Raw genomic sequence first — 18907 nt, 5'->3', positions numbered from 1 at the left:
GGCCTCGTTCGGGTCACTAATTGAGACGTGTTCGCGAGCTGCCTGATATTTTCTGCCTGACATCGGTGCAGCAGCGACCGAGATCTTCGTGGGAGTGACACTCGACACGATGCGTCGATATCGATGTACTGGTCCAGGGCTAGGCCTGGGCCGGGTGAGAAGTGGCGGCGGCGGCGGCCCGTCCCCTGCCGCGGCGCGCGGATCGGGTTTCTCCCAGCGGGCCGCGCAGCGCAGGTCCTCTGCCAGCCCAGGGGCGCGCCCGCCAGCAGGCGGTTTAGCAGGCAGCAGGCGCCGAGCTGTCGCGCCAGTAAGCTCTCACAACAATTACGGAAGGTATATTAGGTTCCCGTACGACGCACCGCGTTTGCCGCCGGATCTGAGGTTCACACACGTCGCTCCTACAGCCGTATCGAGAAAAAATACAACGCAAAATGGAGTCAACAGTGTCCAGAACAGCCCCTTAGAAGTCGACACATCAACTGTCCACTAAGAAACAAAGTGATGACGTAAAATCGTTCGTCTTAACTGCCCTATATGTTACCAGAATTTGCAATTTTTACTTACTTGTGTCATATTGATCTGGTAATTTTGAACCTATGTTTCAGCCTCAGAGCCAAGTAATATGTTGGCTGATTGCAATCTGTAAGTAAGAATTAGTAAGATTCTTACCTGATAATACCTGTAAATAACTCTTCATAGTCGCACCAGTGTTCTTCCTACGATGTAATTCTGCTGCACCATAATAGCATTGTATCAGAGGCTTACATCATATTTTTAGTACGTCAACATGACACCAAGTAGCTGTATATGATTCTTCCCATAGTTTGTCGTACAATATGCTCAGAACCGCGCCGTGAATGATTAGCTGATACACTGAAGCAAATGAATCGCCCAAATAACGTTATTGTACAGTGACAAAGAAGTTGAAGCTACAAAACGCGCCGCACCGAAATAAGAAAATAATTTTTGTGACTGACGATGACGTGTCAGTAACAAAGATATTCCTATCCTAAAAGTTGCAGCCAAGGAGAGCCCCTGTTGAAATGTCTGACAACGAAATTACTAGTACATTGAATACACACACTGGGTAAATTCTCTTTTCGCATTTCTTTCACAAAACAGAATACGAATACATTGCAAGTATTATTTCCTCATTCTCAACTTCAGAATTTTTTTTACTAATCTACTGGCGGTTTTGCCTGTCATCGTACAGACAACGTCTCTTCGCCTTCTGTGGCAGTAATTGGTGAGCTGATAATAAGGTCGCTGTGTAACCACGGAAAGAAGCTACGGACGTTTTAATTCAACATCTCGTTGACAAGGAGATCGTTGCAGACCGCGCACAATCTGGGGCTGGTCTAGATAGAATGAGGAAGCCCGAACCCACTAGGAGGGACCCATCTTTGTATTCGACGGAAGTGATTTGATGAATCGGATGCGAATGAGACTCTGTTTTTAATACTAGAAAAACATGAACAATAGTTGTTCAGAAGTGATTTCTTGAGATAAGAACCGCGTGGAGCTGCTCGTGAGAGGCTGTGTACCGTTACCAATGGCGATGTATGAGACAGGCCCTCCGAATCGCAATTTAGGTGAACGTAGCTGGTTTCAAGTCTTCTTCGACGTGGTTAGGTCGAAGTTTAACCTACTTCAAGTAAAGGTGTGGAGGAGATGCCATTAATTCGTAGCTGACGTGAAGATCAAGCATGCTGCTATCACGACATGCACTGTGTCTAACGCCAGTCAGTCAGGTTTCGTGAAATAACTGCGAGCAAACCGGAGTTCATCATTTCGAGGCGAAAAAAAAAGTGTGTGTGTCTGTGAAGTTGATATATGCTATGACAAATTCATATACAAAAATGACAGTGGTAAGTAAGAGAAGAGTACTGTTTGCCCAGCTTTGTATCTGTCTTCGGGGACCTCAAAGCATATTAGAACGAAAAATAAAGAAAAGACTGTTTAATAGCGAAAATCTTATAATCGACCAATCAAGATATGAAAAAATGGACAGAATAATTTTAAAAATTTATTTAGAAACAGTTGCAGACACTAATTAATTGATACTATTTCTTCTCTCTCTCTCTCTCTCTCTCTCTCTCTCTCTCACACACTCACATTGTATATAGGGGTACCTCTGCCTTTCAGGAGGACGACGAAGAGACTGTTGATATAATTCAGATTCCACCATTAACAAGCAATGGGACTTCCGATAAAGCATTTATTCCACTGTGGATACATTTTTAAAGAAGATCTTGGACAATGTAGTTTCAGGTAGTTCTGTGTCATCTGAGGTTATTCAGGAGAACAGTCTTCTTTAGTATCAGTCATTTGTGCGTAATCAGTTTACATCGGCACGTTTTACGAGTTGCTTCAGGTAGTCGTGTGACCGGTATGGAGCACAATAAGCAGAGCAGCGGACAGGACGATTTCTTACTCTACCGCAATTCTGTCTAAACAAAATTATTAATTATTGTGAAGTGTGTGACAGAATTAACTTTTTTTTTTTCGTCAGCAGTGCTTGGTGTTAGGAAAATGTTAGTTTTCGTCATTCAAAGGACACTTAGCTGTATTGTGACGACTATGGGGAACATATAAGGAACTATTTCATTGTTACTAAAATATACCGTATTCAGAAATTATCATACGAACTTTGTAAAATATTGTTTGTGAAAAAATATTTCAATAAATTAAAGTCACGAGTGCTAGAAGTCGTCTGTAAGGTAACACCAAACACAGTCTTCGCTGTCGATATGAATTGCCTCTTGTTTAAAACATTAATAATACGTGATATTTTTCGTATGGTTTAGATGCTACAAATTCACCTGTGTCACGCCGGATATTCCCACTACGCGGCGGTACGCGCCTTCTTTGAAGGCTGATCGTGCGCTACGCAGGAAGGGCTAAAAAGTGCTGTCATAAGCGGTTTTTCGTGCGACAGAAACGAGTAAATTCAATATAAAGAAAAAACATTTGCAGTGTGTTTTAGTAGCTAAAATTTTGTCTGTGCAGTTATTTTTTGAATTCTTCCTGGATAAAAAAAATTCAGGGTGGGTTTTGACTTGTCGGATTGGACCATTCCCTTGTTGATGAAATAAATCTCGGGTGAACAGCCTGGTATGAGTGAGCATAGGACACAGTATTTCGGCAATCGACCACGTTGCCATCATCAGTGCACCTGGTGACGCCTTTAGCCGGCCCAACGAGCTCCAAAAACCTTGTCAGCATACAGCAGTACCGCTGCCCGGTGCCCAAGTCAGTACCGTACTCACGCTGGCAGCGCGGATGTAATTGTTGAGTGCAGCAGTTACTGTTAAATTGTAGTGAGTATTGGGACGTGGTAGCGACCGGACGTCGCTTATAGTGAAGTCACCAACCAAACAACAATACGTCAGGAATAAGAGTATGAACTTCAAATGGTTCAAATGGCTCTGAGCACTATTGAACTTAACATCTGAGGTCATCAGTTCCCTAGAACTTAGAACTACTTAAACCTAACTAACCTAAGGACATCACACACATCCATGCCCGAGACAGGATTCGAACTTGAGCCCGTAGCGGTCGCGCGGTTCCTGACTGAAGCGCCTAGAACTGCTCGGCCACCCCGGCCGTCCAAGAGTATGAACTGTCACATAAATATTATTGGGTGTCGTGTCGTGGGGACGATGAATCGCCCGTGCCGGGACGGTTTCGCGAAAGGTCAGCACACGCGAGCTTGGCACCTTCGTGTGAAATTTGGATGTAAGACACAGTGGGTACTATGTAGATGGGAGTGGTTGAACTTCGGCTACGTTTAGTTGCCGTGCAGGTTAATTTCATCCGCATCGCGAAGGCTAGGCTGGCCTTCGTGTGCAGGAACCCGTTGTTCGACAGTTAATGTGAACTGTGCATAAAGAGCGAAAAACATCTGTTACATGGAAAACTCTCTCCCTCTGTGTAATTAGAAAAGAATGCGAAAGTGCAGCTCACATGTAAATATATCATTTTGGTCTCAGCAGACACACTGTTCCTCTAGAGCCTCGGGTGAGTGATTTCAAAGTGTACCCTTTCCTAAACGCGGCGCACAGTCATTAATTACGGGGCCGATTGCTGTTGGCAGAGCAGGAGAACATGCCGCGCCAGACGAGGTAGGTGGAAGTTAACGCATGATCAATAGCATAGTGTGTCTTCACCAGCCACATTTCTGCCAGGCTGCTTACGACTTACAACATAGAGACAACATTTTTCTGCCGCATGCCCACTCGTCTGCGCCTACACTACTGTAGGGGCTTATTAATAAGCATGAACTAGCTGTACCCGGCCACTCGCCCCTGTGGCTCAATCTGGCTAAATGGAAAAGTGCTAAATAAGTATCCCTGTCCCTACCCATCTCGTCCTCCCTCTCTCCTTGTCCATCGTCTCCTCCCGCCTTTGTCTGTCCAACTTCTCCTCACCCCTCTCTCTTCTTTTCCTCCTGGCCCTCTCTCTTTCCGTCTCGTCTTCTCCCCTCTCTCTGACCTTGAACCTTGTTCATTGCTACTACAAATTAAGATACTGTAGTTCCAATGTTTAACAGAATTTTGTAAACTATGAAGTAAATCTCTCAAGAACGTTTCGAGACTTTTTGGTAAAAATGTTTCTCCAGTATCTACACCACAGATACATTTATATATTACATACATTAAAGTATGTAGCGTTTGTCCGTATGAATGTTCATTAGAGTATCGTGTAAAATTTTACTTAAATCTGTCAAGAATATTTCGAGAGTTTCGGTATCAATGTTTCCCTTCATATATTGGATATATCTTCGTATAATAGAAATACGTAGCCCATGTCCTTCCGAATGTTCATTACAGTACCAAGTAAAAATTTAAAGTAAATCTGTCAAGAACTTTCCGAGATTTTGGTAACAACTTTTCCCCCTTAGATACACTATGTGATCAAAAGTATCCGGACACCCGGAAAATCATACTTTTTTCATATTAGGTGTATTGTGCTGCCAGGTACTCCATACCAGCGACCTCAGTAGTCATTACACATCGTGAGAGAGCAGAAAGGGGCGCTCCGCGAAACTCACGGATTTCGACCATGGTCAGGTGACTAGGTGTCACTTGTGTCATACGTCTGCACGCGAGATTTCACGACTCCTAAACATCCGTAGGTCCACTGTTTCCGATGTGATAGTGAAGCGGAAACTTGGACACGTACAGCACAAAAGCGTGCAAAAACGTTCTGTTCAGTGACGAATCACGGTACACAATCTGGCGATCCGATGGCGGGGTGTCGGTATGGCGAATACCCTGTGAACGTCTTCTGTCATCGTGTGTAGTCCCAACAGTAAAATTCGGAGGCGATGGTGTTAAGGTGTGGTCGTGTTTTTCATGGCGGAGGCTTGCATCCCTTGTTGTTTTGCGTGGCATTATCACAGCAAAGGCCTACCTACATTCATGTTTTAAGCACCTTCTTGCTTCCCACCGTTGAAGAGCCGTTCGGGGAAGGCGATTGCAGCTTTCAACACGATCAAGCACATGTTCATTATGCACAGCCTATGGCAGAGTGGTTACACGACAATAACATCCCTGTAATGGACTGGCCTGGACGAAGTCCTGACCTGACTCCTACAGCACACCTTTGGGATGTTTTGGAACGCCGACTTCGTGTCAGGCCTCACCGGCCGACATCGATACCTCTCTTAGGTGTAGCACTCCGTGAAGAACGGGCTGCCATTCCCCAAGAAACCTTTCAGCACCTGAATGAACGTATGCCTGCGAGAGTGGAAGCTGTCATCAAGGCTAAGGGTGGGCCAACACCATACTGAATTCCAGCATTACCGATGGAGGGCGCCACGAACTTGAGTCCTTTTCAGTCAGGTGTCAGGATACTATTGATCACATAGTGTATTACATATCTACATATACACTGAAGCGCCAAAGAAATTGGTATAGGTATGCATATACGGATACAGAGATACATAAACAGGCAGAATACGGTGCCGCAGTCGCCAACGCGTATGCAGGGTGTTACAAAAAGGTACGGCCAAACTTTCAGTAAAAATTCCTCACACACAGAGAAAGAAAATATGTTATGTGGACATGTGTCCAGAAACCCTTACTTTCCATGTTAGAGCTCATTTTATTACTTCTCTTCAAATCACATTAATCATGTAATGGAAACACACAGCAACAGATCGTACCAGCGTGACTTCAAACACTTTGTTACAGGAAATGTTCAAAATGTCCTCCGTTAGCGAGGATACATGCATCCACCCTCCGTCGCATGGAATCCCTGATGCGCTGATTCAGCCCTGGAGAATGGCGTATTGTATCACAGCCGTCCACAATACGAGCACGAAGAGTCTCTACATTTGGTTCCGGGGTTGCGTAGACAAGAGCTTTCAAATGCCCCCATAAATGAAAGTCAAGAGGCTTGAGGTCAGGAGAGCGTGGAGGCCATGGAATTGGTCCGCCTCAATCAATCCATTGGTCACCGAATCTGTTGTTGAGAAGCGTATGAACACTTCGACTGAAATGTGCAGGAGCTCCATCGTGCATGAACCACATGTTGTGTCGTATTTGTAAAGACACGTGTTCTAGCAGCACAGGTAGAGTATCCCGTATGAAATCATGATAACGTGCTCCATTGAGCGTAGGCGGAAGAACATGGGGCCCAATCAAGACATCACCAACAATGCCTGCCCAAATGTTCACAGAAAATCTGTGTTGATGACGTGATTGCACAATTGCGTGCGGATTCTCGTCAGCCCACACATGTTGACTGTGAAAATTTACAATTTGATCACGTTGGAATGAAGCCTCATCCGTAAAGAGAACATTTGCACTGAAATGAGGATTGACACATTGTTGGATGAACCATTCGCAGAAGTGTACCCGTGGAGGCCAATCAGCTGCTGATAGTGCCTGCACACGCTGTACATGGTACGGAAACAACGGGTTCTCCCGTAGCACTCTCCATACAGTGACGTGGTCAACGTTACCTTGTACAGCAGCAACGTCTCTGACGCTGACATTAGGGTTATCGTCAACTGCACGAAGAATTGCCTCGTCCATTGCAGGTGTCCTCGTCGTTCTTGGCCTTCCCCAGTCGCGAGTCATAGGCTGGAATGTTCCGTGCTCCCTAAGACGCCGATCAATTGCTTCGAACGTCTTCCTGTCGGACCCCTTCGATCTGGAAATCTGTCTCGATACAAACGTACCGCGCCACGGCTATTGCCCCGTGCTAATCCATACATCAAATGTGCATCTGCCAACTCCGCATTTGTAAACATTGCATTGACTGCAAAACCACGTTCGTGATGAACACTAACCTGTTGATGCTACATACTGATGTGCTTGATGCTAGAAGTGTAGAGCAATGAGTCGCATGTCAACACAAGCACCGAAGTCAACATTACCTTCCTTCAATTGGGCCAACTGGCGGTGAATCGAGGAAGTACAGTACATACTGACGAAACTAAAATGAGCTCTGACATGGAAACTAAGCGTTTCCGGACACATGTCCACCTAACATCTTTTCTTTATTTGTGTGTGAGGAATGTTTCCTGAAAGTTTGGCCGTACCTTTTTTGTAACACCTTGTATAAGGCAAGTGTCTGGCGCAGTTGTTAGATCGGTTACTGGTGCTACAGTGACAAGTTAACGGAAGTTAAGTGAGTTTGATCGTAGTGTTACAGTCGGCGCACGAGCGCTGGGCGAAAGCATCTCCGAGGGAGCCATGCAGTGGAGATTTTCCAGTACGACCCTGGCACGAACGCTCCGTGAATATCAGGAATCCGGTAAAACATCAGATCTTCGACATGGCTTCGCCGGAAAAAGATCCTGCAAGAACTGGACCAACGACTGAACAGAATAGTTGAACGTGACTGAAGTGCAACCCTTCCGCAAATTGCTGCAGATTTAAATTCTGGGCCATCGACAAGTGTCAGCTTTCGAACCAAGAAACATGATCGATGTGGTCTTTCGGAGGCGAAGGCTCACTCGCCTACCCTCGATGACTGCACGACACAAAGCTTTACGCCTCGCCTGAGCCCGTCAACACCGACATTGGACAGTTGATGACTGGAAACATATTGCGTGGTCGGATGAGTCTCGTTTCAAGTTGTATCGAGCGGATGGACGTGTACGGGTATGGAGACAACCTGGTGAATGCATGAACACTACATGTTAGCAGGGCACTATTCAAGTTGGTGGAGCCTCTGTAATGGTGTTGGGCGTGTGCAGTTGGAGTGATATGGGACCGCTGAAAGTCTAGATACGACTCTGACAGGTGACACGTACGTAAGTATCCTGTCTGATCACCTGCATCCATTCATGTCCATTGTGCATTCCGACGTACTTGGGCAGTTCCAACAGGACAGTGCGACACCGCACACGTCCAGAATTGTTACAGTCACTCCATGAACACCTTTCTGAGTTTAAACACTTCCGCTGGCCACCAAAATCCCCAGACATGAAAATTATTGAGGATATGTGGGGTGCCTTGCAACGTGCTGTTCAGAAGAGATCTCCACCCCCTCGTACTCCTACACGTGTATGAACAGCCCTGCAGGATGCATGGTGTCAATTCCTCCAGTCCTACCTACTTCAGACATTAGTCAAGTCCATGCCACGTCATGTTGCGGCACTTCTGCGTGCTCACGGGGGCCCTACTGGATATTAGGTAGGTGTACCAGTCTCTTTGGCTCTTCAGTGTATAAAAGCAATGTCCCGACTGATCGACTGACTGGTTGACTCACTCACTCACTCACTCACCGAGCCATGAGCGCCCAGCCCAAACTACTGAGAATAGAAAGTTGAAATTTGCAGAGAGTGTTGATCTTACATTATAGGCTTCGTTTAAGAAGTGATTTTTTAATATTCCATCCCTAATGGGGGTGAAATAGGAAATGAAAAGCTTTTAGAAAAATGTGTTTCTATTAAGGCAATTTTGAAACCAGAAATTCGAAAATTGGAATTGGTTTTTCGGTAAGAAATAAAAAAAAATTATTTGCTTCAGCGTGTTACGAAGTTCAACCACCTCCAGGGGGTTAAGATAATGAGTGAAAGTTTATTTTGAAAATAGATCAGTTTTAAACTACTAAAAACATTTTTAAAGCTGCATCTGTGGAAACTGATAAGTGACTTCTCAGTTAGAAATACACATCTTTCAGTGTTCATCGAAATTCAACCCGTAAGGGGAAAACAACAGATGAAAATATTAATGAAAATACTTCTTTATATTAAAACACTTTTAAAGCCAAGTCTATGAGAACTGGTATTTGACTTCTAAAGAAATGTGTGTTAGGGGATGAGTTTCTAAGGAAATGTCACCAAAAGAATTCAAACGGCAGGATTAACAAAGACCTGTGACTCCAGCTTCAAGTGCATTCGCAAAAGTCCATGTTTCTGTGGCCTCATGAACGTGAAAAGTTTAAAAGACGTTGCAATTTGTGAACAACATAAAAATTCAATTAAAGACAAACAAAACAATCCAGGCATAGCATGCAGTCTACGCAAGCGAAGCAGCGGGTGTTAACCTAGTTTATTTTTTATTACATATACTCAAAAAGAAAAAAATCAGGTATACAGAAACATGCGCGTATGTGAATGTAACGTTGTACTAAAATTTCAAGTCAATGGACCGATTACTTTTCTAGTTTTTCGAACACAAACATACGCAGCATACGCAGTCTGAATATTTATTTCTGTTATCTGGGATTCGTTTATTGAAATACAAGACAAAGGTGAATAGCTGAATTCATCTATTTATAGTGGATACATTCTAATGGTTTTATTAATTATCATGTATGCAGTGGAAAATTCAAATGTACAGGACGATTTTAATTCAGTGTGTATTGGATATCAAACACGATATGTAGCTTTTCCGCGCTCGCGGTGAATTCGTTGTGCGGTGAAAATCGCGGAATGTCAGAGGTGAAGCGCAGCAGCAGCAGCAGCAACAGCAGCCCAAAGCAGGCTGTCGATCGCCCCACTTTGTTCCACTCCATTTCTCTCGTTACATGCCGCAGTGGGTTTGTTTTCCTCGAAGCGATATGTTTGTTATGGCACAGCGTGTTCCAGGTCAGCCGGAGTGTTGTTAATGATGAGGTGGACACTGATCACAGGTCATTCACGCTCTCGCTCTCTCTCTCTCTCTCTCTCTCTCTCTCTCTCTCTCTCTCTCTCTCTCTCTCACACACACACACACACACACACACACACACACGTCATAGGTTTGTTACTGCCAGTCGCTGATGCTCTTTTCCCTTTTGTATAGCGCTACTGCAAATATAACAAATTTGGCACGCCATACGCCATGCGGACTCTGAAATTGAACAGTGTTATCGGCCTTGAGGTTCGGAAGTCTTTCTTTGCAGTTATATCGTGATGATAGAAAACAGACTCCATTCAAATTATGCTGTAAGAGAGTGACACGACATGGAGTTCTAGAATTCATAAGCCTCTTGGAAACACAAAAAATCAACCGTGATTTTTCTATTGAGCGGCTTTTGTCGGCACTTACGGTCATAAAATATCATTCAGTAAAACAAAAAAATCTTATAAAATTACTCTTTCCTACGGGGCCAGGATGTTCAGCAGAGACGCTGATCGATATGAGATAGCAGCGAATAAAGCTGATTCGTAATCTACAGTTTTTGCTGCGCTGTTCTTGTGGATTGCTCAGGCATTCACCTCTATGGTTCGCTCGGCAGTAAGACTTTGTTGCTCGACAGTAGAGTTTTGTGAAGCATATACCTTGCTAAAATGGCAGACTGCAAGAAACAGACATTGGACGTGAGCGAAATAGCTACTGGTGAAAATAATGAAAAACTAAAAGAGTTAAATACTCTCCAACGTCTAAAAATAAATTATACAGAAATGTGGATGGTTTTGTTGCAAAGGGTAAAGAAACCTTGTGCTACTTGATTTCTATTTGATAACACATACTACCCTATGGCAATATTGCTTCGGCGTACCGTTCTCAAATCTCTAGGATTAATGAGCAGGGTGAAGCAGTAGTTAAAACGACATTGGTCTAGGGAGGAGGAACTAGCTGATCCCGGCTACCACGATTCGATATCAATTCCGATTCCCACTTAAGCATCGATGCCTGTAGCATAGCTTACTTGCAGGTTTAATCTTCTTACCGAACGGGTTTAAGACGATAAGACACAGCCTATCATGATGAGACGTGATGTTTCTGTGTAATAGGTTTCATGAAAACGGATATGCGAATACTCAGACACAATAAACTCAGTTGTCTTGCAACTATCTTTCTTTGGAGTTACAGGTAAGCATCAACAGACTACTCGAAAAATTTTGAAGTAGGTTGCGGATATCTTCGTAGCTCAGTTAACTATAGTATTAGAGCTGAAAAGATGTTGACTCTCTCAGACGATAGCATGTACGTACTTAATATTATTCTAGAGTAACATAAACAGTTAAGCTTCCAAAGAGCCAACAGTTAACATCTCCCTATCAAGTAAAACTGAAATCGTCATTTCTGCAAATTTGATAAAGCTGTTTTCGTGAAACAGGTGCCAGATATGTATGATACGTCCAAGTAGTTCCCTTTAATGTGGAGTTGTTTCTTTGACGCGTTGTTGAACAGCGCAGCTCTGCATTCCTTTTCTACTTTGTTTAAAAAGCCATTGCGCCTAATTGACTTTGCCTAATTCCTCGATTCACTGGCGCCTTCTGGTATAATTCTAAAAGACGATACTTCACTAGCCTAAGTGTTTCACACTAACAAGGGAACCTCCCCATCGCACCCTCCTCAGATTTAGTTATAAATTGACACAGTGGATAGGCCTTGAAAAACTGAACACAGATCAATCGAGAAAACAGGAAGAAGTTGTGTGGAACTATGAAAAAATAAGCAAAATATACAAACTGAGTAGTCCAAGTGTAAGATATGCAACATCAATGACTATGTAAGCTGAAGAGCGCCATGGTCCCGTGGTTAGAGTGATCAACTGCAGAACGAGAGGTCCTTGGTTCGAGTCTTCCTTCAAACAAAAATTTTACTTACTTTATTTTCGCAAAGTTACGATCTGACCGTTCATTCATTGACGTCTCTGTTCACTGTAATAGGTTTAGTGTCTGTGTTTTGCGACCGCACCGCAAAACCGTGCGGTTAGTAGACGAAAGGACGTGCCTCTCCAATAGGAACCGAAAACATTTGATCGCAAATTCATAGGTCAACCGATTCCTCCACAGGAAAACACGTCTGAAATATTCTATACGACACTGGTGACGGCATGTGCGTCACATTACAGGAATATGTTGTCGACCCACCTAACTTGCACACTTGGCGAATTGGTAAAAAGATTCTTCTACCTTGCCCGATTTAGGTTTTCTTGTGGATGTGATAATCACTCACAAAAAAGTGATGAAAACATAAGAGTTTGTCACATAAATGGCAACAAATGAATGCAACAGTTTCACAGTCGCACATTTTTCCCTGTGCTCCATCAAAACATACGTTTTTAACGTTTCCAAGTTTTTTCGTGTGTAGACCGTCAAATCCTGCATGTGTCCAAGCAAATCTGAAGATGTCCTGGAATTTTGGAGAGCGAAGTTGATCATGTCTGAGTGCATGAACTTTGATAATTTTCTGAAAATAAAAAATTAAAACTTTTCACTCGAGGGAGGATTGAACCAGGGACCTTCCGTTCCGCAGCTGCTCACAGTAACCACGTGACCACGGTGCTCCTCATTGTACACGTACCTTGATGTGGCTTATCTTGCACACGGACTACTCAGTTTGTATATTTTGCTTATTTTTTTCATAGTTCCATACAACTACTTCCTGTTTTCTCGATTGATCTGTGTTCAGTTTTTCATGGCCTATCCCTGTGCCAACTTATAACTAAATCTGAGGGGGGTGCGATGGGGAGGTTCCCTTGTAAGTTGTGATCCTTCCTCATGCATCGTTATTAATAGCAAGTGGAGATGATAAATGCCTTAGTGTTCATTTATGTGACGTATGAAATTCGTTTGAGTGCCAGTAATAGGCCAACCGTTCAATCAACGTGCTATGCGTTATGGCCACGATCGACTTCTGTTGACCTTCCGCACTAACGAGGCTGCTGGTTTTGATCGATGCCTGCAGAGTACATTTCAGCTTTTATAAAACTGTAGGAAGTAAAGTTTCTCACCTTCAAAATGCTAATTGGAGACTACTGATTGTGTTGAAGTTGTCCTGCAGAATATTCTGTCTTATAAGCGATGGTCGTCTTAAAAATACTTCGGGGCAACTTTGATATAGATGCATTGTGGATGGAAGGATAATAGAAGCTATGTTCTGTTATGAAAGGCTGAGTAAACTTTATTGATGTTGTGAGCTCAGTAGACTGACAATAGAAATACACCGAGAAATTTCATCATTCTCCACACCACTAATTTTTAACAAATGAACCAAAATGAACATTCCATATGTTTTAAACTGTGTAAATAATATCCAAGGAATAACGCAGGCCTGTGTGGGGCCGTATCTGTACAACAGACTACAAACTAAGACATTGTTACAAAATTATTGTAAAATTTCTGCCAGTTCTCGCACTACACGTTACATTTCTAAGCATGTTGCACTCTGATGAGACTTGACTCCACAGCTCTGTTGCTTTTCTCATGTTCCTGACTGTTATAAAAGTATGTATGACGCTTAGCTGGTAGTGGTCATTGACTTCCATCAATGAAGAAAGCTGAAAATTTGGCCGTACTGGGATTCGAAACCGGTTCTCCTGGTCATTACTAGATGCTCTGACTGCTAAGCCATCCAGACACAGTGGTCATCTAAACCACACGCACTATCCTAGCACGCCTCCCGTCAGGCCCAAATTCTCAACTTACCCACACACTACCGGTACTGACGTTGCGTCCCTGCCCATTATCTTCATTACTCGCGACGTTTCGCAGAGTCCCGTAAGAGTTCGAGCATGATGTGTATATGAGGATAATGGACAGGGCACTACGTTATTGGTGTGTGCAAAAGTTGAGAATTTGGGTCTGACGGGAGGCGTGCTAGGATAGTCCGTGGAGCTGCGATGACTACTGTGTCTGTATGGCTTAGCAGTCAGAGCATCTCCTAATGACCCGGAGAACCGGTTTCGTATCCCAGTCTGGCCAAATTTTCAGCTTTCCTCATTGATGTAAATCATTGTCCGCCAGAAGGTAAACGTCATAAGTTCCTTTGTGCCTTGTTTCATAATGGCTGCAGATTTGAAATTTTGTCTGTTCTTTCGGACACGTCCGAAAGAAATGACACGACATATGTTACAAATGTGTACATGTTGTATTAGTATCTGTTTTTTGTACACTTGGGTAATGGCGTGCTTTTTCTGTTTCAGACCTGAAGCGGGAAGCGACCATCTGCCACATGCTGAAACACCCACACATCGTGGAGCTGCTGGAGACGTACAGCTCCGAGGGCATGCTCTACATGGTCTTCGAGTAGTAAGTACCCAACCTCACAAAGTTCTCCCTCTTTGATGGCAGGCAGTGACAGAGCTAGTCGGTTGGCACACCCCTCACCAAAGCAGAGTTCATTAGCTTGTCTGATACCGTTAACAACAACAAAATTGATCGCCAGAGGGAGAAGTCCTCTACAGCACTAACGCAAGTGGAACGCAACGCGTAACATTTCCATTTACATTGGGATTAACGTTGGTCTTATCAGTATTCTAGAGTTAGTCCAGGAATACAAATATTATACGCTCTCACTACCTATACACGCCATCGAAACTAAATAGAAAAAGTTCCGTCAGTGTTCTGTATCTGAATGGTCAACATCCGGACTCAACGTGGAGAGGGTATCAGGCTCGACACCTGATTAGGTGGCGTTCTTTTTCTCTAAGTTTTCGCAACCAGGGACACCCTCTTCTGGCTCTGTATTGAGTGTTCGATGCCCTGCTCTTCATTTGACGAAACGCACCGCTTCATTATTATGACGAGCTTTTAATTTCCCTCTATAGATACAAATGATGATGATGATGATGATGATGATGATTATGGGTGCTACGTCACGTCATTGATAATAATAATAATAATAATAATAAATGCAATATGACATATACCGTACAGTTAAAAGGAAGTGACGCTTGATAAAGGTCCACGTCACTTTCCATTTTTAACCAGACTTAACGTCTGAGAAAGAAAGAAAATAATAATAATAATAATAATAATTATAATAATTATTATTATTATTATGTTTAAACCTCCATCAGGTGGACTTACATGTGTTAATAGTGGACTTACATGTGTTAATACAGCATGGCTGTGTGTTTTGTTATGATATGCGGTAAGCTGTCGCACTGTTTAGTGGAGAAACGAAACACTGTTTCAGAACAGGGCTCTTTGCAGATTTTTAACTTACAACTGAACATAAATGTAAATGTGAAAATAAAACAACTAAAATAGAATACTTCCAGTGGTCACAGACTCCTTTCTCTGTGGTAATACAGCACATATAAACTGTCACACTTCATAAAAAACGATGGTATTTGGAAACTAATAGGTTCAAAGAACATATTATAGCAAATACAGGAACACTGTTTCAAAGTACAAAGATCATATAGCAAATCTCTACGTTATTTCAGAGTTGTCTTAAAGCACTGTGGAGATCTTTGTTTGAGTTGATGAATACACTTGTCAAAGTAAGTATTTCAAATTGTGTACAGATCCTTTTCTATCAATATTATATAATTTCACTTGCCTAAATCACGAAAAACTCAATAGGTCCAGCAAAGTGGAACCAACAGTTTGTACCATATGTCAGCCTGATTCTACATATATCTTTTTATATTATTAGGAATATATCTATCTGCATATCTTTAATTCAGTATCAGTGTATTACTTAAACATTTGCTTAGTTATAACATGCAACAAAGGTAAGTTTAACAATCTCACAGCCGTAGTATATCCAAAACTTTGCTCTCCTTCACGCACTCGTTTTTTCCATTGTCTCTCTGAATGTCAGCCAAAATTGTTATTAATGTAAAATTTTGCCATTGTTGGCAACATAACTATTGCAATGTGTTCGGCATGTCACCTGGTAACCTAAACGAGTATTAAATTTAAGCTTTCGTGGATCTGGCAGAAAAGGAATTCTATGCCACCTCAAATATTTCTCCGACATACGTGTTCATCAACTCAACCAAAGATCTCCACAATACTTTAAGACTTAATCTCTAAAATAATTGTGGTATTTTGATATGTTTTTTGTACTTTGAAACAGTGTTTTTTTGTATATGTTCTTTGCGCCTAGCAGTTTGAAGACAGTCTTTATTTACGAAGTGTGACAGTTTATATGTGATGTAGTGTATAATGGCACAGAACGCAGCAAGGGAAGAACTCTTCTTTAGTTGTTTTATTTTTACATTTAATTTTTAGTCAAGATCTTCAAAGAGCCAACTTCCGAAAAAGGGTTTTGTTTCGCCACAAGACAGTGCCAAGGTCGTCATACAACAAAAACGAGTCGTATTAACAAATACTCGTATAAATTCACCTGATAAAGGTTTAAACCTTGGTAATACGCTGTGGATGTTAGTATGTAGTGACTGCTAACAGTAAACTTGATGTATCTTCAGATACCAATAAAATTCACGATGAAGCCTAACTTAAAATCAGGCATTTAAATACTAGTACTGCAGTGAGTTTTGAACGGTCTTAAATGACGAGAGAGACACTACCGATAAAAAAATTATCAGGATGACTGTCTTTTCCCAGGAAGAAAACAGTGGCTCGCCTAGCATAAACTTCCGTAGCTGAAGATTAAAGCTCTAACAATCATTAATTTTCGAAACGCTAAGCCTGTCTCCTTTTCGGAAATCTGTGAGCATAGTTATTTACATTTCCAGATGCTTGCTATTTTGATAAACCCTTCCATTTTTTCATCCTGACGTCGAAATTTTTATGAAACGTTGTAGCAAGTCGTTTTTATCGATTAAGTCAGTTTTGTAGAAATCTTAACAAAATGTCCACAAGAAACTAATTGCTGCAAAATCGGCAAGGTGAAACTGGGTCTGTGCTGGAAAAGGCATTTAAATCCACTTCTCAACCTCAACAAAATTTAATTTAAGAATATCTGCTATTCAGGAAGTAGAAGATGACAGACCAAGATGAAGCAGATGAAGACACTGAAGCCACAGAAAACAATGTATTTATGAAACGAGGAGGAGGAGGAGATGATTGATGATGATGATGATGATGAAGAAACACAAGGCTGTCTTACAAGAACCATAATGTTCGGCACGTCGCCTACACGTTTAACTAAACAACCCTCTATCCCACAGATAACTTGTATGGTTCACTTATCCATTACTTTTTGAGCTAACCCTTTTTTGTAGCAAGTGTAGTCAGTTCCTGGTTACGTGTCTCATGGGATAATTTGAACTCTTTGGTAGTTGAAAGTGTCAACTGGTCCTGTCCTAAAGTGCTTAACATATCTCGACTTCTTTGGATGAAAACTAGGTGAAGCCAAGTTACTTACATTGGTAGCATAAAATACATTGAAAAACTCAGGGTCCTTATCAAGAAAGATCTGAATGAATGTGCTTGCAACAGTTACTGAACCATTTTACGACAGCATTATGAAAGTTAAAAAAAATGTTCAAATGTGTGTGAAACCTTATGGGACTTAACCGCTAAGGTCATCAGTCCCTAAGCTTACACACTACTTAACCTAAATTATCTTAATGACGAACACACACACCCATGCCCGAGGGAGGACTCGAACCTCCGCCGGGACCAGCCGCGCAGTCCATGACTGTAGCGCCCAAGACCGCTCGGTTAATCCCGCGCGGCTATATGAAAGTTAAAATCTATAATCAAATGGAGTGTCATTATGACGATTCATATACAGCTCGCTAAAAACATGGTATGCCAACAGTATGCTACACGCGAAGGGATACTGACACTTCCTTCACAGTTGTCTGATGGGTCTGCATGCACTAATGGGGTCAGGAGCTCTTAATAGCACCATGCTTGTGCAGTCAGAATGTTTGTGTCTCATAGCTAGTGTGGATTGGCTGTGGCGTCCCTTAGCGTTTTTGTGGAACAACAGTCATGGCGTCGGAATGTGAATATGGTGTGCATTTAAGTCAGAAGTGCAGAAGTATATGATGCTGTGTTTCTGTGACAGGGCCTAGTGGAGATGGTGTGTAGGCTCACAACCTGCAGCATTCTCCACTCCAAGACAGGTTGCGGCACAATAAACTCTGCTACTGTCTGATGCTTTCACCCCACAGTTCCAGTGGCCTCACATCAGTGGATGCTGTGGCCTTGCGATGTTCACAACAATTGTTTTCATAAGTAAAAAACGGCTACACACGTGATGAAACAGTTTCAGCTATGATTCATTTGATCCAAACACATACTATGGTACTGGACGTCAGATTTGCATTCACAATTAGCAGGAATTTTGTAAACATTTGATTCCACATATATGTAGAAACATACCAAGTGTTACTGCACAGACTGTGGAACCACATGCTGTTAATGAGAATTCCACTTTGGCTATCCATGTTATCGTACTCTCCTTGGATATGACTACTGCTAAAATTTAAATCCCACCAAATCCTACATATGACAGAAAAATGACGTTAGTTAAAGAATAATAATGTCATGTGACAAAAGAAGTGTGTTGTCATAGCAGTCCGTATGTGATTTCTGTACAGGAGTTTCATCCTCTTAAAGTTTATGACCAAAGTGTATGGAGCTCTGTACGAAAGAAACATGCTAGAGATACTTTGTCGGGATGCTGGAATGTTAGTAACGCCTCATTGCTGTAAATATTTCATATAAGTAAGAAGCCAGAACCTTCCTAGTCTTAAAATTAGACACTGTTTGACTGTAAAATCTTGTAGTCTTCACAGTGCTTCTGAAAGCTGTGTCGGTTCACGTCAGCTGTGGCAGGGGCGCACTGCCTTAGCAAAC

At 42.4% G+C, this 18907-nt stretch overlaps 1 protein-coding gene across 1 annotated transcript in view; it reads left to right on the top strand.

The window, feature by feature from the left end:
* Positions 1-18907, top strand: part of LOC126260842 (peripheral plasma membrane protein CASK-like) — a gene marked incomplete at its 3' end in the record, with an annotated part of 722990 nt that overhangs the window by 76533 nt on the left and 627550 nt on the right. The window contains exon 2 of the mRNA XM_049958286.1: positions 14323-14428. Coding sequence (XP_049814243.1) covers positions 14323-14428 — 106 coding nt within the window. The remainder of the gene's footprint in view (positions 1-14322; positions 14429-18907) is intronic.

The sequence above is a fragment of the Schistocerca nitens genome, chromosome 1, assembly GCF_023898315.1.
Source record: "Schistocerca nitens isolate TAMUIC-IGC-003100 chromosome 1, iqSchNite1.1, whole genome shotgun sequence".
Classification (NCBI taxonomy): domain Eukaryota; kingdom Metazoa; phylum Arthropoda; class Insecta; order Orthoptera; family Acrididae; genus Schistocerca; species Schistocerca nitens.
The sequence above is the reverse complement of the archived record's forward strand: the minus strand, read 5'-3'. Positions and strand labels throughout refer to the sequence as shown.